We start from the raw sequence: 19597 nt of genomic DNA on the forward strand, positions 1-19597 counted from the left end.
GCATTTTGATTTCTACCAATATGGTGCCAACTTGAAACAGATCTCATAACTCTTGTCTGCTACTCAAACACATCTCGTTTCTACGTTTCCCAACTACAGCCTACTGCAAATACTGTTCCATCCCACGACTACTCCCATGACATCGGACGCAGGTGGCTCGTAACAAATTTCTCAGTTTGTTCCGCTGTCGGGTAGTCAGCCAAGCCCTCGAAGTCTTGCCCCGCTCCGGCTCCGACATCCCCGGGCTGCTACCCTCTAATCCTAATACGCTCCGGTGCATTCAGGCTGTTCCACCAAACAAGACAAGATCAACACCAATCGAGCCACGTACCCGCACCTATCATGGATTCTAGTGGAGTCCTCTCTTCCCCGAGAGTCAATCCGAAGCACGTGTTGAGTAGGGACCAACTTGTATCACGATGCGGGGGCTGTGCTATCGCGGAGGAAGAATTACAAGATAAAAGTCCAATCATTCCTGAGACTTGGTTTTTCAATTCTTTTGAATCATCCTTCTTTCATCGCCAAAATGGGAGACAGCATTCAGCACGAGCCAAAGGGCATTTCTCTCCAAGAAGATCCGTCCCGCCCGGACTACATCAACGAGGCTGTCTTTAGGAGAAACACTCTCCCCACCCGTTCGTATCATATCCCTGATACTTCAATCTCGCTGAACGGAACATGGGACTTTTCTCTCGCTGGCACAGTTCTGGAAGCACCTGAGCCTGGCGCAAAAGATGTCGCTTATGGTCAAATTCAAGTCCCTGGCCATTGGCAGCTTCAAGGCCACGGAAAGCCCTGGTACACCAATGTTCAATACCCGATTCCTGTCTGCCCGCCATATGTTCCCACCGAGAACCCTACGGGAACTTATCGTCGAGAATTCCATATCCCGACGGGTTGGGCTGCGGATTCTCAACTGAGATTGCGTTTTGATGGTGTTGATAGCGCTTATCATATCTGGGTGAACGGTACCCTGATCGGATACGCTCAAGGTTCAAGAAATCCTTCTGAATTTGACATTTCATCATTTGTCCACCGAGAAGGCCCGAATGAGCTCTTTGTGAGGGTTTATCAATGGTCTGATGCGACGTACATCGAAGATCAGGACCAATGGTGGCTTTCAGGTTAGTAGCGCCTAAACCCCCGAGTTGACCCATGGCTAATCCTTGCAGGCATCTTCCGAGATGTGTATCTCATTTCCTTCCCAGCTGCCAGAATCGATGATTTCTTCCTCACGCCACACCTTGACGCTGACTACAAAAACGCAAAGCTAAACGCATCCGTCGATGTCTCTGCTCAAAAGGGCACCATTGTTGAGCTGATAGTCTCTGAGCTTACAAAGAACGGAGGCGCTGTCATTGGGTCTACTGAGACCTCTTTCGATGGACAGTCAAAAGCTACTCTCAGTCTTGATGTCGAGGATCCCAAGAAATGGACAGCAGAGACACCATACCTGTATTTGGCACAGATGACACTCAAGTCTGAAGATAAGCAGACTGTCCTTCACAAAGTCCAGCAACGCATTGGTTTCAGAACGGTCGAGCTAAAGGATGGCCTAATGAAGGTCAACGGCAAACGTATTCGTCTCCGAGGTGTCAACCGTCACGAGCATCACCCTCTTCTCGGCCGCTCCGTTCCTCTAGAATTCGCCAAGCGCGATCTTCTCATTATGAAGAAGCACAACATCAACGCTCTTCGATGCGCTCACCAGCCTCATGACCCTCGCGTTCTTGATCTCTGTGATGAGTATGGTCTCTGGGTCATGGCCGAGGCCGATCTCGAGTGCCACGGCTTCTATGATGCTGTTGCTCGACCTCTCGACATTCCCGAGTCAATGGACTACGGCGAGCGAAAGAAGCTTGCTTTCGGAAAGGCTGCCGAGTTCACCTCCAACAACCCTAAGTGGAAGGACGCCTACCTTGACCGCATCCGGGCTGTTCTTAACCGAGACAAGAATCACGCGAGTGTTATCATGTGGAGTTTCGGTAACGAGGCATTCTATGGTGACAACCACAGAGAGATGTTCAAGTATGCTACTGAAGCTGATCCTTCGCGACTTATTCACTACGAGGGAGATATGGAGGCCGAAACAACACATATGTATAGTTATATGTATCCCACGGTTGACCGCTTGATCAAGTACGCCGAGGAAGAAGGCGTCAAGGACGGCAAGTACGAGAAGCCCATTGTTCTCTGCGAGTATGGGCATGCCATGGGTAACGGACCCGGTTGGCTGGAGGACTACGAGCAAGCTTTCCGCGACTATCCTCGTCTCCAAGGTGGCTTCATCTGGGAGTGGGCAAACCACGGTCTGTGGAAGGATGACCACGAGGGAGCAGGATACTACGCTTACGGCGGTGACTTTGGAGATACACCCAATGATGGAACCTTTGTCATGGATGGTCTTCTGAACAGTCAGCATGAGCCTACCCCTGGTCTGACAGAATTCAAGAAGGTTATTCAACCTGCTGGTTTCTCTTTCAAGGATGGAGAGCTGAAGATTGAGAACTGGCATGACTTTGCTGGTCTAGACCACTTGACGGCATCCTACAAGGTGGAGCAATTTGGTCAAGAGTGAGTCTATTTCCATCCAAGTAAGATGGGAGACGCTAATAATGTAACAGGTCAACACTGATTCACTCCGGGTCATTCGATATCCCTGAGGTTCCAGCTGGCGAGTCTCGTTCTGTATCTCTTCCAGTCGACGCCAAGCGATACAACAAGGACAATGAGGTCTACCTTACAGTGACACTATCACTCAAGCACTCGACAGCCTGGGCGCCTGCTGGTCACGAGATAGCTTGGTATCAGCAACAGCTCCAGGCTCCTCAGACTGATGCTAAGGCTGCTCTCGCCGCGAGCAACGCTCTCACTTCTAAACTGTCGGTAACTGAGAAGGGCGCTACTGTGTCAGTCGCTGGCAAGAACTTTGAGTTCGTCTTTGACCGCGCCTACGGTGCTCTGAAGAGCTGGGTTTCAAACAACGTGACTCTCCTTACCTTCGACCCCAAGACCCAAGCTGCAATCCTCCCTTCATTCTGGCGCCCCAAGACCGACAACGACGTCCCTGGAGCCGTTCCTTACTGGGAGAGATTTGGCGTTGAGCAACTACAGTCTCAACTTCGTTCTTTCTCGGTTGATACCTCTAGCTCAGACAAGGTTGTTGTGAAGTCACATACCTTTATCACTCCTCCAGTTCTGTTCTGGGGATGGGACTGTGAGATTGAGTACACGGTGTATCTCACCGGAGCCCTTAGTGTTAATGTCAAGCGTCTATCGCCGACAGGATCCTTCCCTGAGCATGTTCCAAGAATTGGTCTCAACCTCTATGGTAGCAAGACCCTCGAGCATGTCAAGTGGCTCGGTCGCGGACCTGGAGAAAGCTATCCCGACAAGAAGGATTCCCAACGTGTCGGAATTTGGAACGTCGAGTCTGTTTCTGAGCTTCAGACTCCTTACGATGTTCCCCAAGAGAATGGTAACAGAGAGGATACACGATGGATATCACTTCGAGACTCCAAGTCGCCAAGCATTGGACTATGTGCGACACGTTTGGATGGAAAGAATTTCAGTTTCTTGGCGTCGCACCACAGGGATACGACTATCCACGAGGCTAGACATCCTCCTGATTTGACAGAAGATGATGCGGTGTTTATTAGGCTGGATAGTAGGGTCGCTGGTGTTGGATCAGGTGCCTGTGGACCCGCTGTTCGTGAAGACCTCATGGTTAAGGTTGAGGAGACAACATTTGGATTCCTGTTGGAGCCGCTATGAACAAGATTGATAGGTATTATGATTCAATGATAGGATACAGAAGTTCGAGCGATAGATGTTGTTATAGCATTGACCTTGTGATGCTTGTCGAGTTGTGTCGATCATCTGAAGCTCCGCCAGTTTGCGGCAAACTGTTTGCCCGCTTCACATTTTCCTTGCGCATTCACACTTCATGAAACTTTCGCACAAACACGAAAATAAGCTTCATATGATTTCTCGATATTTCCTCACCAATATAATCCGCATTTGGCAGGTTGAGGTGATTCTACATCTACATCGTCAGTGAGGCATCAGGTCTTGGTGCTCATTCGCTAGCCAAGAATCCACCCGAATCATCTTCGCTAACTTGGCCGAGTGGTTAAGGCGCTGTGTTTAGGTTCTTATCAGAAACCAAACCCGCAGTGGGAAACCGCGGAGGTTCGAACCCTCCAGTTAGCATATTAAGCGATTTATTTTTTGCTTTTTATAATTTACTTTGACTATAGGCTATTTGTTATGGTGACTGATTGTAGCTACATGTACCACGATGCGACTCTCCAAACCCCCCACGTCGTAGCAAATAGGGCTGCCCACGATAAGACCCCCTTCGCGATGAAGACATATTTCACGATCTGGAATGTCTTTTTCTCATTCAATCGCGGAAAAGGCTCACTCGGAACATCCTTGCCCAGGAATTTGCAAAGAGGCTCCCATCCATCTTCTGCCTTGAACTGGAGTACCTCTCGATTCCTCTTCTTCGCCTCAGCTAGTACCTCCTCGTTATACCTGTTATACATTTCCGCCGAGAAGATTTCAGCGGAACCGTACTTCTCCTTGCCCAACTTGATGCTCTCCATATTAAGTGTATACCACATCCGATCAGAAGACCAGAGCAAACCAACCCAGTAGAACCAAGGACTGAAGAAGAACCAGAAGCTCTCTTCAGCGCTCTTGGCCCAGACTTCAGGATCAGGTCGTTGGTTGAGCACAATCTTTGCATCAGGATATGCGTCCATCATGTCCGGTGTGAAGTACACGACAGGAAGATCGCAAATAGAGCGATGGCCGTGAATGAGCTGCTTAACCATCTTTTGCCGAACTTCAGGATTCTTCTCGCGCAGCGCGGCGATAAAGAGGCGCAAACGCGAAGGATGGGGGAGGATCTCTGCCATGTGCATGCATGGTCCGCAGCCTAGCTTCTCAAAGGCCGCTTGCATTGATGATGTGGCAGCGCGAGGTAGGCCAGCCCCAATGACCAGGAGAGGGACCTCTTCAGAGTTTGGGTCACCCAGGCCTCGAGAATCCGTAAGGAAGCGCATCGCCACAACCAGTGATAGATAAAAGTCCGATAGATTGAATTGCAGAAAGTCCTTGATCCTGTAAGAATGGGGAGCAGTTGGTTTTTAAAGCTCACATAATATTGAAGCATGGAAATAGTGCTGACGCCAAGCGGCACAGCGAATCTCTTGTCAGATTCTTGCTGACTTTACATCGGCATACTGATTCTTGAATGGATTTACATGCTTATGCGAAGTTTAGCCTTGAATTGTTTCTGTAGAGCATCGGGGCTTTCCTTTTCAAGTAATCGTGAGACTCAAGTTGTTAAAGTGCATGGTTAAAAATGAAAAGGACATGCTGGGTCTAGAACACAGTTTTCCAGACCAAACAACTCGGCTTACATACCCTAAATAGACTGTCGCAGCCTCATAGGTCATGTAAATGGCCTACAGTGTAATAGCAACCAGTAACAACAATGACAAAAGGCCCTTGGCTGCAGATGCCGCAGTTTAAAACATTCTGGCGCTTATCGTAAGCTTTATTTCTACGGAGTAGAGGATCGTCATATGTGTGGTCTCTAACTATAGGCCATCATGACTACTCCCGCCTGATTGCTGCTTATGGTACTCGACCTCGGCTGCCAAGCAAATAGAGAGGTCATGGCATCCAAGCTTCCAGGTTCATAGCTTAGTGTTAAAAAGTACCGACCTTTTTGAAGCCACAATCGATAGTCGAGCGGCTAAGAGCAACAATTACATCATGCAAATATTGCTAGCTATATGCTAAACTGAACAGATCGGCTCTTGATTGTCGATCAAAAGATCGGCTGTTCATGTTTCACGGTCTCGTGTCATGCTGTCGTAGAAATTTCCCCAGAGTCTGACCTTACATAACGCCGATATGCACGAAGTCAGGGGCAAAGGCCGTTGTGGCTTGAAACTAATTAAACATCGTGGAGCCAAAATCCCATCCGTCGATCTTCCCGTCAAGTTTTAGTCTTGTTTTCTCTCATCCCTCACCCTCAAGGGGCAAGAAAACAGCGAACTTTAATGTGGGTGCCAAAATAAACTCATCAAAAAGGTATCCTAAGCTTAGACTATATTACCTAAGTCTTTTTGTCATTTAGGATCGAGGTTCTGTGTTTTCTTTCCTCTAACTCAATAGGTTGCGCTCAGACGCCGTGCAGAATTTAACCTGACCTGAAACAAAACAAGGCCAGGTGGGCCTCAGTCTCCTGCTGTGTAACCTGTAAGCCAATACGAGAAGACCCTTTTCTTTTCTTAGTATACTTTTGAACTTTGCTGGCCAATTGGACGACTGGTCTTTTCGTTAACCCGATATCGAAGGTGGTCGCCTCGATCCGCCTAGCTGAACTGAACCATGTGAGCTGAAAGTATGGTAGGTGTGATGGCTGCGGTGCGATGGATCTAAGGCTGTGCGTCTGATCTTAGTCCTGCTAGAACAAATTTGTACCAGAAGAGGAATTAATAAATAATATCATATCCTCCCGCCAATTTGCTTCTGTTTCCAGTTCATTCCATTCGTTCACTTCTCATTCTTCTCCATATCTTACAACCATCATTCTTTTCTATTCCTTTCGCTACAATGAAGTCCTTTTGGACACTTGCTTTTTATCTCGGGGGCACTAGCGCTGTTGCCATCTCTCAGCCAGCAGCCAAGTCTGATACTCCCGCAGGATCCTTGCAATTCTTGAGTCTCAGAGCCTCAGCTCCCCTCGGTACTGCTATCAACCGCGACAAATGGAAAGTCACCTGTGATAGCCAGCACGAGGGAGATGAATGCTCCAAGGCCATTGATGGTGACCGCAACACCTTCTGGCACACTAATTGGGCCGCTGGAGGCACCAATGACCCAAAGCCTCCTCATACTATCACTATCGACATGGGCTCTTCTCAGAATGTTAACGGCTTATCTGTTCTTCCTCGTCAAGATGGTAGCGACCACGGCTGGATCGGCCGTCACAACGTCTTTCTGAGCACAAACGGGAAGAATTGGGGCGATGCTGTCGCAACAGGAACATGGTTCGCTGACAACACTGAGAAATACTCTAATTTTGAGACTCGTCCTGCCCGTTACGTCCGTCTTGTCGCTGTCACTGAAGCAAATGACCAGGCATGGACCAGCATCGCGGAGATCAACGTCTTCAAGGCAGCTTCTTATACCAGCCCTCAACCCGGCCTTGGACGCTGGGGCCCGACACTTGACTTTCCTATTGTTCCTGTGGCTGCTGCAGTTGAGCCAACATCTGGAAAGGTCCTTGTTTGGTCTTCTTACAAAAATGATGAGTTTGGAGGCTCGCCTGGCGGTGTAACCTTGACATCGACCTGGGATCCTTCTACGGGTGTGATTTCTCAACGCACTGTGACTAACACCAAGCACGATATGTTCTGCCCTGGTATCTCCATGGATGGAAATGGCCAGGTCGTTGTCACTGGTGGAAATAACGCTGAGAAAACAAGTCTTTATGACTCCTCTAGTGATAGTTGGATCCCCGGGCCTGACATGAAGGTTGCCCGTGGCTACCAGTCATCAGCAACTCTATCGAATGGTCGAGTGTTCACTATCGGTGGCTCATGGAGTGGAGGTATTTTCGAGAAAAACGGCGAAGTCTATGACCCATCTTCAAAGACATGGACCTCACTATCAGGAGCTTTGGTCAAGCCAATGTTGACTGCCGATCAACAGGGCCTCTATCGTTCAGATAACCACGGATGGCTCTTCGGCTGGAAGAAGGGTTCCGTATTCCAAGCTGGACCTAGCACTGCCATGAACTGGTATTATACCAGCGGCAACGGTAACACGAAGTCAGCCGGCAAACGTCAGTCTAGCCGCGGCACTGATCCAGATGCAATGTGCGGAAACGCTGTTATGTATGATGCAGTCAAAGGAAAGATCCTGACGTTTGGCGGTTCCCCAAGCTATCAAGACTCCGATGCCACAACCAACGCTCACATTATCACAATCGGCGAGCCCGGAAGCACACCCAAGACAGTATTCGCGAGTAATGGCTTGTATTACCCCCGAACCTTTCATACGTCTGTCATTCTCCCCGACGGAAATGTTTTCATCACTGGCGGTCAACAGCGTGGCATTCCTTTCGCCGACTCAACTCCCCAGCTTACACCCGAGCTCTATGTCCCCAACGATGACACTTTCTACAAACAGCAACCAAATTCCATTGTCCGAGTCTACCACAGTGTTTCCTTATTACTCCCTGACGGCAGGATTTTCAACGGCGGTGGCGGTCTCTGTGGTGGTTGTACTACCAATCATTTCGACGCCCAGATTTATACGCCAAACAATCTTTACGACTCTAACGGAAAACTTGCGACACGCCCCAAGATTAACAAGGTCTCAGCTAAGAGTGTCAAGGTTGGTGGCAAGATCACAATCTCGACAGATAGCAGCATCAAGCAGGCTTCGCTGATCCGATATGGTACTTCAACACATACAGTTAATACTGACCAGCGTCGTATTCCTTTGAGCCTAAGAAGTACTGGAAGCGGAAACAGCTATTCTTTCCAGGTTCCAAGCGACTCTGGCATTGCTTTGCCTGGATACTGGATGTTGTTTGTGATGAACTCGGCGGGTGTCCCAAGTGTCGCCAGTACTCTTCTCGTTACTCAGTAAAGTGTCGGTCAATTTTGTTTCTTGGTGTATTTCTGCTATCTTTCAAATCTTTTGGCATAGGGTATTGCATTTAATCTTTTAGCTTCATCTTTTGCATCTGTAGTTGAGGGACATGACGGGGCCTTTAATCTATCTAATATCTCATATATTCTTACTCTAGGACATTTGTCCAGCTCAACTGTAATTATCAGAAATAAAACCCTTGAACAGTATTGGATGATTATTTTTCAAATTGGTCTCCCTCCAAATTTTATCTGTTTTGAACGCAATGTCCCAGCACAAGGGACATCAATTTTACTACAGCTGGAGCTTGTTTCGCTGTGTCGTAGTACCAACTGATGTTGATGGGCTGGGATCCATTTGCAGCGCTCGATGACGACAATGACATCATCACCACGATATCCATCGCTCAACCCGGACTGCATTTTGACCCTGGCAAAGCTTGGGGCGACATGGGTTGCATCGAACACGCTCAAAGGCTACGCAGAGTAACACTACACGCCTTCAGACGAAATTGCCGACATTTCTCAACGCAAGAGCAACTACAGCGAAGGTCATCGGAGCCCGTCAAGATGAGTTGGATGGACAGCTGGAGTCGACCCGGTAAATCGCAAGCAACACCAGCACCATTCTACTTGTTACCCGGAGGCGAAGCGACTCCATATTGTCACTCATGCGGCCGAGTGATTAGTACGAGACGAACTACCGCGACAGCCAACACCAGTACGCCAGCCAAGTACTGCTCGAGCCGATGCCGCACACAGAAGCCCGGGAAGCTGGACCGCGAGCTGGAGAAGGCCTTTGTCAAATTGTTGACGGCTGAAGAGAGCGCAGCAGATGAAGGAAAGAAGCAGGCAAAAGGGGGCAAGCATAAGAAAGGGAAGAACAGCAAAGGCGACAATCGCATCGTGGTACCCTGCAGCGCAGCAGAGGAACTCGTCTTTGGACCGAACCGAACGTCAATGGAGGGGGAAATTGAAGCACATCACAGCGACGAGGAGGAAACGAATGAGATGGAACAAACGCACGCGATATCGGAGTCGCGATCATCAGAAGACATGGACCTCTCAGGTAAAATCATCAAAGACGACAATCACATCGACGGCGACGTTCTCGCCCGCATGTCAGTCCGCAGCGGCACTCGCATCCGTCCACCACAATCCGTATCCGAAGTCAACGGCAGTGTCGGCGGCGAAAAAGGCAGAGCAGAACGAATCCACGAAACAGACGCGATGCTTGAGAAGCGAAAACAAGGACAGAGGCGCGCGAAGGAACGGGAAATGACAAAGCGCGCCGCCCGACGCGGTGTTGTTTTTGGGTTCACTGTCAACGACGAAGGCGAGAAGCGTCTCTGCGAGGCAGTCATGGCGGGAAAGATCGTGGAACCGAGCTTTGCAAAGGGGGACTGGGCGATAAGATGGAGAGAATGAGATTGCTCATGTGTCAGATATGGTTCGGGCCGACAGGAGCTCAATAAAGATGCTGATTATGTCTGATTGACAATGTTCATGACGCGCTTGCGATAGGGATCGACGCCCTTATCACGGTCCAAGCGTTGATGACAAGACGCTCTAGAACCAAGAGGGAAAGGATACTGACCATTTGTAACACCGGTTCCCTGATCACCAAGTAATCTGCTGAGTAACGAAGGTGAGTGGTTTTACTGGTAGATCAAGCATCGTCTTGGCTTCATTTTGGACAGGCGAGTTTCTGGATGCAGACGTGGAACATGCCGATCAACTCCACCACCGTCGAGTGGAAGTCTCCATCGTTATCTTTCTTGGGGTCTGGGGTTTTACTCTGCTGAAATCTGTCATCTGTGGTCTGCTCCGCTGGAATCTATCATGTGCAAGTAACCTCGCCTCGCATGCTTTACCATTTCCAATACATTGAAGAAACTGGGAAGATCATCTTTTGGTCAAATTTGACAGGACGATAAACGAGAGTCTAGAATCTGTTTGGTCCAGGGGAAATGGAACGACATCCAGGTTCCCCAATCTCGTGCTGCAGGGTTCAGCTTTCAGCGCTCCAGGCGATACAGAACAGTGGACGATGCTACAAGCTACGGAGTAAACGTGGCATGCTCAGCTCGAAGCGACTGCAACGTTGTCATGCAAGGTCAATCATTATGATTAGCCAGATTCCCTACAGGGCTGGAATGCAAACCAGAGTCTCAATAGTCGTGAGTATAGTGCCATACCGCGGAGAGAGCGAGAGCGATGGTGTGCGTTAGCCGGAAATAAATCATGACATTACAACAGAAAACGGTCAAGATCACAAAAGAGGTAAGACAGAGGCTGTTGGTCCGGGGAACGCCCTAACTCCAAAAGCAGTAGGTGGTTAAAGCCCAGGGATCAGCCACTGGTCCCAGCGCGCTAAATATTGACGCACTACAAGCAGACGTGGCGCCGCGATGGATGATAGGGCGTGGTGAAGGCGATGATGATAGGTGAGATGCTGTTTCAGCGTGTCGGATCAAATCTAACAGAGTTTCTGCTAGAACAACCGGAAAATCGGGACCGAGCTTACGGGCCGGGTTGGTAGAAGATGCCCCTGTTCATCACTGGCGAAGCAGTGTGAAGCTGAGGCCATCTTGTTCTCCAAGGGCGGGCGAGTGATTTTTCACTCTACAGAGCTTCCTCTTCTAGAATAATCCTCGTATGGGCAATCAACGGCCTCGTTATCCCACCTGCTGAAAAGGTCAGTGAGACGCTGATTATGAAGCTGTTGATCAATGCGACAGCTATCGACGCCATTTTTCTGGTTCTGGAAGGTCTGCAGTGATTTAATCAACCAGTCATGTTCTAAAGGGCCGAGTAACCGACAAACAATTGTCGACTCTCATTCGTTTACCATTCTGCTCTGCTCAATCAACGTCACGTCATTGATGATCGCCAAGGGGAATACTCCCTAAACAGACAAAATCACTCAGGGACCCAGAGATGATCAGCCCTGCCAACATCTCCCCCGGACGATTTCCGCCGGTTCACTGTACTGTAGCTCCCAACGCTAGACTTGGTCCAGTCACACAATGGCACTCCTGTTAGCATACCCGCCGAGAAAGCAGATGGTGTCGCCAACGAGTCAGTTTGTTCTGGAAGCCAAGCCTCGTCCCCTTTTACCCCAGAGCCTCAGCCAACGCCTTTCTCACCCTGGATTAGACCCATCCATATAAGCGTCAAGGATGCCTCACTCGCAAGGGACTATGTGGGAGGGACATCCTTCAAATGCAGATCACTCCCACGGACATCCGTGCCTGGCGTGTGTGTGTGCTCCTGCACCTTGCGTTGCTTTTCTTAACTTGACTAAAACAAAAGTTCGTCCAAAGTTCTCTTTGAGTTTCGACAAGCCTGCGGGAGCCGCAGGATCATAGCCCGTCATGAGCCTCAAGTCGGATATCATCAGTGCCATGGTCATCACGTGGGTGTCGGCCTTGCTGGCGCTGATTGCACGTGTCTTTGCGAGGCGCATGACAAAGGTTCCCTGGTGGTATGATGACTACTTGTGTGTGGGTGCCTTTGTAAGTCTTGCTTGTGAAGCCTTTGAAGAGTTCTTGCTTACACGGTGTAGGTTGTTGGCATTGGATACAATGTTGTGATGATATACTGTACGACTCCCCTTTGCTTTGATGATGTGAATGGTGGCTGACTGATGTAGGGGCCTTGACATGGTACCTTGGCACAACTATCCCCGACTCCGTCAGCGATGAACGATACGAAGAGATCAACCTCCACGCACGACTGATGCAGTTCCTCATCTCCCTCACCTACTCATACTCAATCGGTCTCTCAAAGCTGTCTATTCTTCTCTTCTACTGGCGCATCTTCAAGCAATCAGCTATTCGAATCCCGATCCAGGTTATGCTCGGCATCAGCGGCGCTTGGCTTATCCTCCGTACATTCATGGTCATCTTTCATTGCATACCAGTTCAAGCCTATTGGGACAAGTCAATCGAGAACGCTGTCTGCAAGATCAACGACTCACAGTTCTTCTTCGCGACATGCCTTACTCACTTTATTCTGGATGTTGTGATCTTGGCGCTGCCAGTGATTGAAGTGTTTAAGTTGCGACTTCGCCTGGGACAAAAGATTGCTATCACTGCACTGTTTGCCCTCGGTTTCATGTAAGTCTTTTGTCGTCATATCACAGTATCATACTAACAAAGAAAGTGTCTGTCTTGCATCCGTCTTTGTCATCGTCACAGCCCTCCAATATGATCCTGCATCGAGACAAATGCCCCGCGACGTCGCCACAAACGACATGTGGGGAGGCGTCGAGATCAACGTCGCCATTGTCTCCGGATGCTTCCCTCTTCTCCGTCCAATCTTTACCAAGATTCTTCCCAAGAGATTCCTCAGCTCTGCTGGAAGCAGCCACCCCATCAGCCGCACCACCCACGGTATTCGTCTCACTACTATCAACCGTACCAACAAGGACAAAGAAGAAGACGAAACAAGCTCAACTCATCAACTGGCTGACCCTGAACAAGGAATCCCTGGAGAGTTTGAGATGATTGATGGAAAGGGGGGACCTCGGACTTTCATCTCAAGTCGAACTACTGAGTCGCTCCATTCACGGGAGCAGGATATGGCCGGGATTTATGTGCGGAATGACGTTGTTCAAGAGGTTGAGGAGTCCAATTATACATACGCGATGAAGAGATGATAATCGTCTCTCATTAACATTGTTTCTTAATTATTATACCCATATACGAATACATCTATATTTCCAGAAATGTCATTTCATATGCAGCTCTGAGCAGGTTTTGTGAGATTATGGAAGCTCCATGCATCTTATAAAGGCAGTTCTAACTTTCGCCACTAATTTATATAACGAGTGGCCGACAGCAAACTGATTCTTTCAGGTGAATCTTCATATGATGTGCTGGTCTATCATTCGAATTCTATGTCAAACATGTCCACAGCTATACCTTAGTCAAAGTTATGCCTAATTTCTGTATTGTAGAACAAGTCTAGACTACATTTTCAGTCGAATCGTTTGATTTCTATTTGTAATCATTTTATATGCTTATGCACTGGCCTTCACTCATTTTGGCTGAGATGAAGCTTTCCACATGTTCTGGCCATCGTCGTTGGTGGTAGACCGTATCAGTTTGGTCTGCCCCGACTCCGAAACTTCCCTCGATCTTTCAACTGCATAGAGGGACCTGATGCTGCTCTAGAGAAAGGTAAGGCATGCTCGGCGGCTGTCTCATTTGCTGTCGATGTTTCACTTGCCCTTCCAAAATCGTCGCTGTCTTCCACAATGCTGTTGTTTGAGTCTCCTGTTGAGGTGGTTAGACAGAACTTCTCTTTTCCTTCAAGCAAACATTGCTAGCAATCGACATCAAAGAGCTTCTATTATTTTTCAAGCATAGTTATTGCCAGAAATACTTCAGCAACAACTTACTTCGTCACGTTATGTCTCATATCGTTGCTTACGTCAATACCCCCCAACCTCTCTTCGACGGGCTCTTCGCGCTTCATGAAGCAAGTGATTTGTGGATGCACGAAGTTTACGCCGATGGCGCGATGTTCAACGACTTGATCTAGATACCTTGAGGTGCATTGCTACCTGCTACCCATCCAGGATACTTCGCCGGATTACAACACCGTGCCGCCAACGTGCCACGAGTACGCGCGATAAACGACTACGGCCGTTCTTACATTTTCATTGAATATGGATATTGAATTATAAGTATTATTAATATATTAGAGCTTTAAGAGAAAACCAATCCTCATTCACAAATCCTCAATAATATAATCTGCTTAAAACAAAGCAATAAATACAGCAAGGAAAGCCAGCATATCCATCACTTGCTTGCTAGCACCACTAACAGTGATAGTGCTAGGGTAAGCACCTTCAGAGCCGGGGGCACTGGAACCACCATTGGAGCTTGAGCTTGAGTCAGAGCTGGAACCTCCAGAGCCTCCATGGGAGCCGCCGTTGGAACCACCATTGGAGCCGGAGCTTGAGCCGGAGCTGGAACCTCCGGAACCGCCAGAACCACCATTGGAGCCTGAGCTTGAGCTGGAGCTGGAGCCACCAGAACCACCAGAACCGGAACCGCCGGGACTACCAGAGCCGCCCGAGCCACCAGAGCCTCCGTTTGAGCCACCATTAGAACCTCCATGGGGGCTGGTCGAGTTCGAGCTGCTCCAGCTGCCACCATGAGGAGCAATGCCCTGGTTGTTGGTAGGGCAGCTGCCTCCAGAGCAAGTAGGAACTTGATTGTTGCACTTATCTGGTGTACCCCATGAGTTCTGCCAAGGTAGATATTGAATGCCTTTAGAACATGCAGCACAGTCAGAAGCAACAAAGAATGAGTCGTAGTTATACCAGTCATGGCACTGCTGGGGCTTATACACCTGAAGCTTGGCACAGTTGCCTCCTGAGCAATACTGGGGAATGTATTTGTGGCCACCAGGGCAAGGCACAGAAATGAAGACCCACTGGCCATCACAGTCGCTGCCGTTGATCTCAACGAAAATGTAGACAGTAGAAGAGCCAGGGAAGCATTGGCCATTGACGCAGACCAGAGCAGTAGTGATGACCTCAACGGCTGTGGTGGAAGCTCCAGTGACGGTAGTGGTGAACGTCGTAACGACAGTCTGCTCCTCAGTCACTGTTTGAGTTACAGAACTGGTGACTACAACATCCCGAGGAGCAGCATATACTGTGAGAAGTCGGTTGCTGGGGACGTTCTGACGAGTACGAAGCCTCCTGGCGGAGGAGTCACCACCGCAGAACTGGCTGTCATCTCCGGGGCATTCAATGTCGCACTCGTCAAGGTTGACTCGGCTAGCATCGACGCCAAGCTCATCACCACAGTAGCAGGTGGTATCATAGACGCCAAAGTAAGCACGTCCAGCACACAGCCCGCCGCAGAGGTCGAGATCCATCCGCTCGCTAGTCTCGACAGAAGTGAACGTAGGGAAACCAGCAGTAGAACCAACACATCCGAAGAGAGTGAAGTCAAGAACACTACCGGGAAAGCCTGGAATAGAGGTCGCAGAAGAAGAAGAGGCGGCGCGGGTAGTAGTTGTAGGGAAGACAGTCTCACCATTGGAGTTGGTGGTAGCGCCCTCGGAGTTGGTGGAAACAGTCTCTGTAGGGAAAACCGTCTCTCCTTCAGAATTGGTGGTGAAGCCAGCAGCGCCAGAAGATGCAGTGCCAGTAGGTTCAGTGAGGGTGACTGTCTCACCCTCAGAGTTGGTGGTGACGAAAGCTGCTGTGGTCTCGATGGCACTCTCAGTTGTGGCAGTACCAGTTTCCACAGAATTACCGGTTGCAATGACTATCGAAGAGATAGGAGTTGAGGTTTTGCCGGGCGCTTCTACGACGGTGACTCCTTCGAGGATAACAGGGATAAACGTGCCACCACAACCTTGTTCGAATGTGATCTTGTAATCAGATTTCAGGGGGAATGGATTAGTAGAGAGGTCAAGAGAGCCTGTTCCGGTTATTGGTTGCTGAAGTACAACCTCGCCATCGACGAGAACTCGATAAACACAAGGCACGTCTCGTTTGCTGGGCACGTCTCGCTTGCTGGGCACGTCCACCTCCCGCTTGAAGTTGCCGCTGTTAATTAGTGCATTACATTGTTGAAAGCCAACACAGGGCAAGGAATTACTGCAAACCATGACAAGCGGACCGTATTGAATCGTAGAAGGTACTTTGAACGGGACATAGGTAATGGAGATGTTTGGTGGTGTAAAGGGAAGGGCTCTAATGAAATGGCGACGGTCAAGCGAAGAACCATCATAGGGTTCGGGAGCCATGAGACTATTTCCAAGTAGCTAATGTCAGGAGGGTTTGCAACATCGCGACAGACTATGAAACTGACATGGTATCACCATCAGGTGGTGGGTAAAAAGAAGCACCCTGGCCCAAGACGAAGTCTTTAAGATTGAGCTCAACGGACGCTACGCTCGTTGGAGCAGCGCTCGTGGTGGTGGCCTCGACGGAGGAAGTAGTCGCAACAGAAGAGGTGGGCGTCTGCGACTCAATAGCAGAGGTGCTGGAGTTGGTGAACCTCTTAAAATGGTGGATTTGCTGGAACTGACCCAAGACACCCGTAGCACAAGCCACGAGGAGGCCAGACGAAAGACGCATGGTGAAAGAGTGACTAGAAACGAATGGAGAAATTGATATAAGAGTGAGTGCGATGGAGAGCCAGGATAGAAGCTGCGGGACGAAAGTTGGAAATCCTCCGGACTTTAAAGTGCTATTACAAACACGTTGCCTGTCCAAATTGAAAATTGCAGCAACTGGTAGGCATGCAGGAACGTGCTTTGAGATATTTTATATATGCAGATAACTTCTTCTGCATCAGGCTGAGAGCACTGAAACCCCTCATTTCAAGTTCGTATCGATGATTGTTTGGAATGCAGTTTGCCAATAGTCGGCACCAAAATCCGGCCTGGCGATTAACCTGGATCAGGGACTCTTTGTGTGAACTGCGAGATTCTGCAAGGAAGTAATCACATTATCCCTGCATTACCTTGGGTGATATCTGGTCTAGACTCCACTACATCAAATCCGGTAGCTTAAGAGCCGTTCAGCCGCTGTAGATTCTTGTGGAACCTTAAATGCCTAGGCCGTTAGAAGTTAGAAGAGGGATTTATACCGGGTTTCCGTGTCTTAGATTGGTGATCGATGGAGATGGTTACAGACGTTAGCGCATCACCCCACCAATGGTCAATTGGATTGTTGGAACCCAGGGCTTTAGTTCTCTATTCAATGAGACAGCAATGGCGAGTCTTGCCAGTCTTGCTATCGCTGTGGGGATAGTTGCTGTAGGTGCATAAGAAACAGTTGATTCTTGATGTTCAATTATAGGAAGGCTCTCGGCTCGTGGGTGGCGTTTCTTGAAGAATGCCCAGCATTCCACTCACAGTGTTTAACGGCCGACTTATCCATTAGCCTCCCCCTACAGGTTCATGGACCAATCGCCTCAACTGACCCCATATCTACCTTTAACGGGCTCATAAGAGCAAAAGGCTATCTAGGGGGTGAGGAAATACAGCGGACGGCCGTTGGTGGAAGATCAGCGATTTTTACTGTAAGCCGTTCCGCTGTCTTTCCTCACTCTGATGGGCTATATATAGCTTGGTATTGTAATTTCCAGTATGCCCTCATTCGGCGTCTTCGAGACGTGGAGCCAGGAATGACGCAATGGTTCTCAGAGACGCATGGTGCACTTGCGCAGAGTTTGGTTCAGATGTCAGAGTTTAGGGCTAAAAGGCTTAATTTGAAGCTGCGACAATAGACCAAGAAGAGGAGTTTAGAGGAAACAGGTAGTAGGGGGAATTATCGTAGGGCTAAAGCTGGGCATTAAGAGACTGGTCTCAGGACTTTTTCTTTACTGATAAAAGGGCTCTGAGGTCAGAAGAAATGGCCTGCCCAATTAAAACTGCTAAAGACTTCGACTCATTTTGCAAAGGCTGGCATAAATTGAGTGGTTTATGAAAATATTCTAAGACTTCCAAAGTGAACAACTTGATGGGCCTGCTTGCTCAAAGGCAGTGACAGATGCCCAGCCAGCCAGTGAATGAACTCAATTATGACCAAATCGGGAGAACACAATCATTAACTCCGAAGCTGCATTTGGCTGTTGATCACAGATTTACATGTACATGAGAAGCAAATCACTGACAATGATTCCCTATATAACGTCCTCAGGCCCGGTCACTGGACTCAAGCATGGCACACGTTCCGCAACTGTAAGCCGAAAATGTCAGACTTCCGCACACGCATACCTTGTAGAGAGATCACCTCTCTTAGCAGGCTCTACGACGTATTGACGAGTGAATACGGAAACATGTACTATAAGTTGGAGACAGAAAAGAACGAGCATGGTGAGTTGTTCTGGGTGGTTGGTGTCTCGTGCCATTTTGCGCGTGATGTCCGAGAACTTTTGATCACAAAGGGGGTTCTTCGACAGTCTGCGAGACTACGAGGATTTAAGGCAGTAAATGGACCAAAGACTCATGGAGATTCATTGACTGAAGTGATTGATCTCACTGTGGATGATTCGGATGAGGAGACTCCCCCGGGTCACGAGAGTACAACCCCAGTAAGAACAAGAGATCTGCCTCCCGGATCACGCCAACGTCTCCCTGACACGGAAGAAACGCCAAACTACATTACCAAATCATTACAGAACATACGAGACAAACCCGATGAAATACAGCAGAGCGTTGTTACACGAATCCCAGAACAACATGACCGAGCTGAACAAGGATCAATCGTAACATGCAGCAGCGCAGCAGGCCAAGAAGACCGTTCGACAGGAAGGATCCCGATATCTATGCTGCTCGGGGAGCCTCAGCCTCGAGCATAATTATGTCTGGAGATCGGCCAGGCTACCTAAGTGTTTGCGGAAAATTTGACCGCGAAATTTGATGAACTTCGAGGTTTGGGGATTCAGTTTTTGGCGCATGCTTGCAAGCGCTAGCCACCTAAGGCAGCTGGGATGTTTGCAGCTGTGAATTTCTTGTGTAGCATGAGAATGGGATGGAAGAATTCATAGAGCAATTGATACCCTTCTGCTATCGATCGCACATTTGTACCGGCAGCTCTTCGGCTCGAGAGGTTAAGCATAAGTGTGCGTGAGGCGGCTGACAATTATTTAGAGTAACCATAGCGATGGCGACTGTTACAAAAATAACACTCATGCGCCACTAAGCATGGGCTTTTGGGCTCACAAGGCGTTCTTTGGTGGCATTCTGTGCCTCGTGAATTAGACTAATGCTTCAGCTGAATGCGTGGACCGGTCTGGACTCTGCCCGTGAGGAGTCATATTTAACGGTGAACAGTTCCATCAAATGAGCGAAGCTTGGCGATTCTGTGAATAAATCGAGAAATTATCTGTGGATAGCATCATAAAGAGTTGTTGAAGCGCTTTTTGAGG

The 19597-nt window shown here is 48.9% G+C and overlaps 7 protein-coding genes and 1 non-coding gene across 8 annotated transcripts; 6 read left to right on the forward strand and 2 right to left on the reverse strand.

The window, feature by feature from the left end:
- Positions 1–526: 526 nt before the first annotated feature.
- J7337_012789 (uncharacterized protein) lies at positions 527–3774 on the forward strand (the record flags this gene model as incomplete). Its single annotated transcript, XM_044830292.1, has 3 exons — positions 527–1124; positions 1173–2574; positions 2625–3774. 3 exons carry the CDS (start codon positions 527–529, stop codon positions 3772–3774), a joined length of 3150 nt encoding a protein of 1049 aa, XP_044675208.1.
- A 340-nt stretch (positions 3775–4114) lies between these two features.
- Positions 4115–4212, forward strand: J7337_012790. The gene has a single exon. It is a non-coding gene; the product is annotated as a tRNA-Leu (tRNA).
- Positions 4213–4286: 74 nt separating this feature from the next.
- On the reverse strand, positions 4287–5072 carry J7337_012791 (uncharacterized protein; the record flags this gene model as incomplete). Its single annotated transcript, XM_044830293.1, has 1 exon — positions 4287–5072. One exon carries the CDS (start codon positions 5070–5072, stop codon positions 4287–4289), a length of 786 nt encoding a protein of 261 aa, XP_044675209.1.
- A 1564-nt stretch (positions 5073–6636) lies between these two features.
- On the forward strand, positions 6637–8682 carry J7337_012792 (uncharacterized protein; the record flags this gene model as incomplete). Its single annotated transcript, XM_044830294.1, has 1 exon — positions 6637–8682. One exon carries the CDS (start codon positions 6637–6639, stop codon positions 8680–8682), a length of 2046 nt encoding a protein of 681 aa, XP_044675210.1.
- Positions 8683–9254: 572 nt separating this feature from the next.
- On the forward strand, positions 9255–10112 carry J7337_012793 (uncharacterized protein; the record flags this gene model as incomplete). The annotated part of the gene is made up of 1 exon (XM_044830295.1): positions 9255–10112. The coding sequence occupies one exon, from the start codon at positions 9255–9257 to the stop codon at positions 10110–10112; it is 858 nt and encodes a 285-aa protein (XP_044675211.1).
- A 1949-nt stretch (positions 10113–12061) lies between these two features.
- J7337_012794 (uncharacterized protein) lies at positions 12062–13347 on the forward strand (the record flags this gene model as incomplete). The annotated part of the gene is made up of 4 exons (XM_044830296.1): positions 12062–12202; positions 12253–12289; positions 12340–12805; positions 12852–13347. The coding sequence occupies 4 exons, from the start codon at positions 12062–12064 to the stop codon at positions 13345–13347; spliced, it is 1140 nt and encodes a 379-aa protein (XP_044675212.1).
- A 1103-nt stretch (positions 13348–14450) lies between these two features.
- J7337_012795 (uncharacterized protein) lies at positions 14451–16797 on the reverse strand (the record flags this gene model as incomplete). Its single annotated transcript, XM_044830297.1, has 2 exons — positions 14451–16263; positions 16529–16797. The coding sequence occupies 2 exons, from the start codon at positions 16795–16797 to the stop codon at positions 14451–14453; spliced, it is 2082 nt and encodes a 693-aa protein (XP_044675213.1).
- Positions 16798–18505: 1708 nt separating this feature from the next.
- Positions 18506–19027, forward strand: J7337_012796 (uncharacterized protein; the record flags this gene model as incomplete). The annotated part of the gene is made up of 2 exons (XM_044830298.1): positions 18506–18760; positions 18848–19027. The coding sequence occupies 2 exons, from the start codon at positions 18506–18508 to the stop codon at positions 19025–19027; spliced, it is 435 nt and encodes a 144-aa protein (XP_044675214.1).
- Positions 19028–19597: the final 570 nt, after the last annotated feature.

The sequence above is a fragment of the Fusarium musae genome, chromosome 10 (genome assembly GCF_019915245.1).
Source record: "Fusarium musae strain F31 chromosome 10, whole genome shotgun sequence".
NCBI lineage: Eukaryota > Fungi > Ascomycota > Sordariomycetes > Hypocreales > Nectriaceae > Fusarium > Fusarium musae.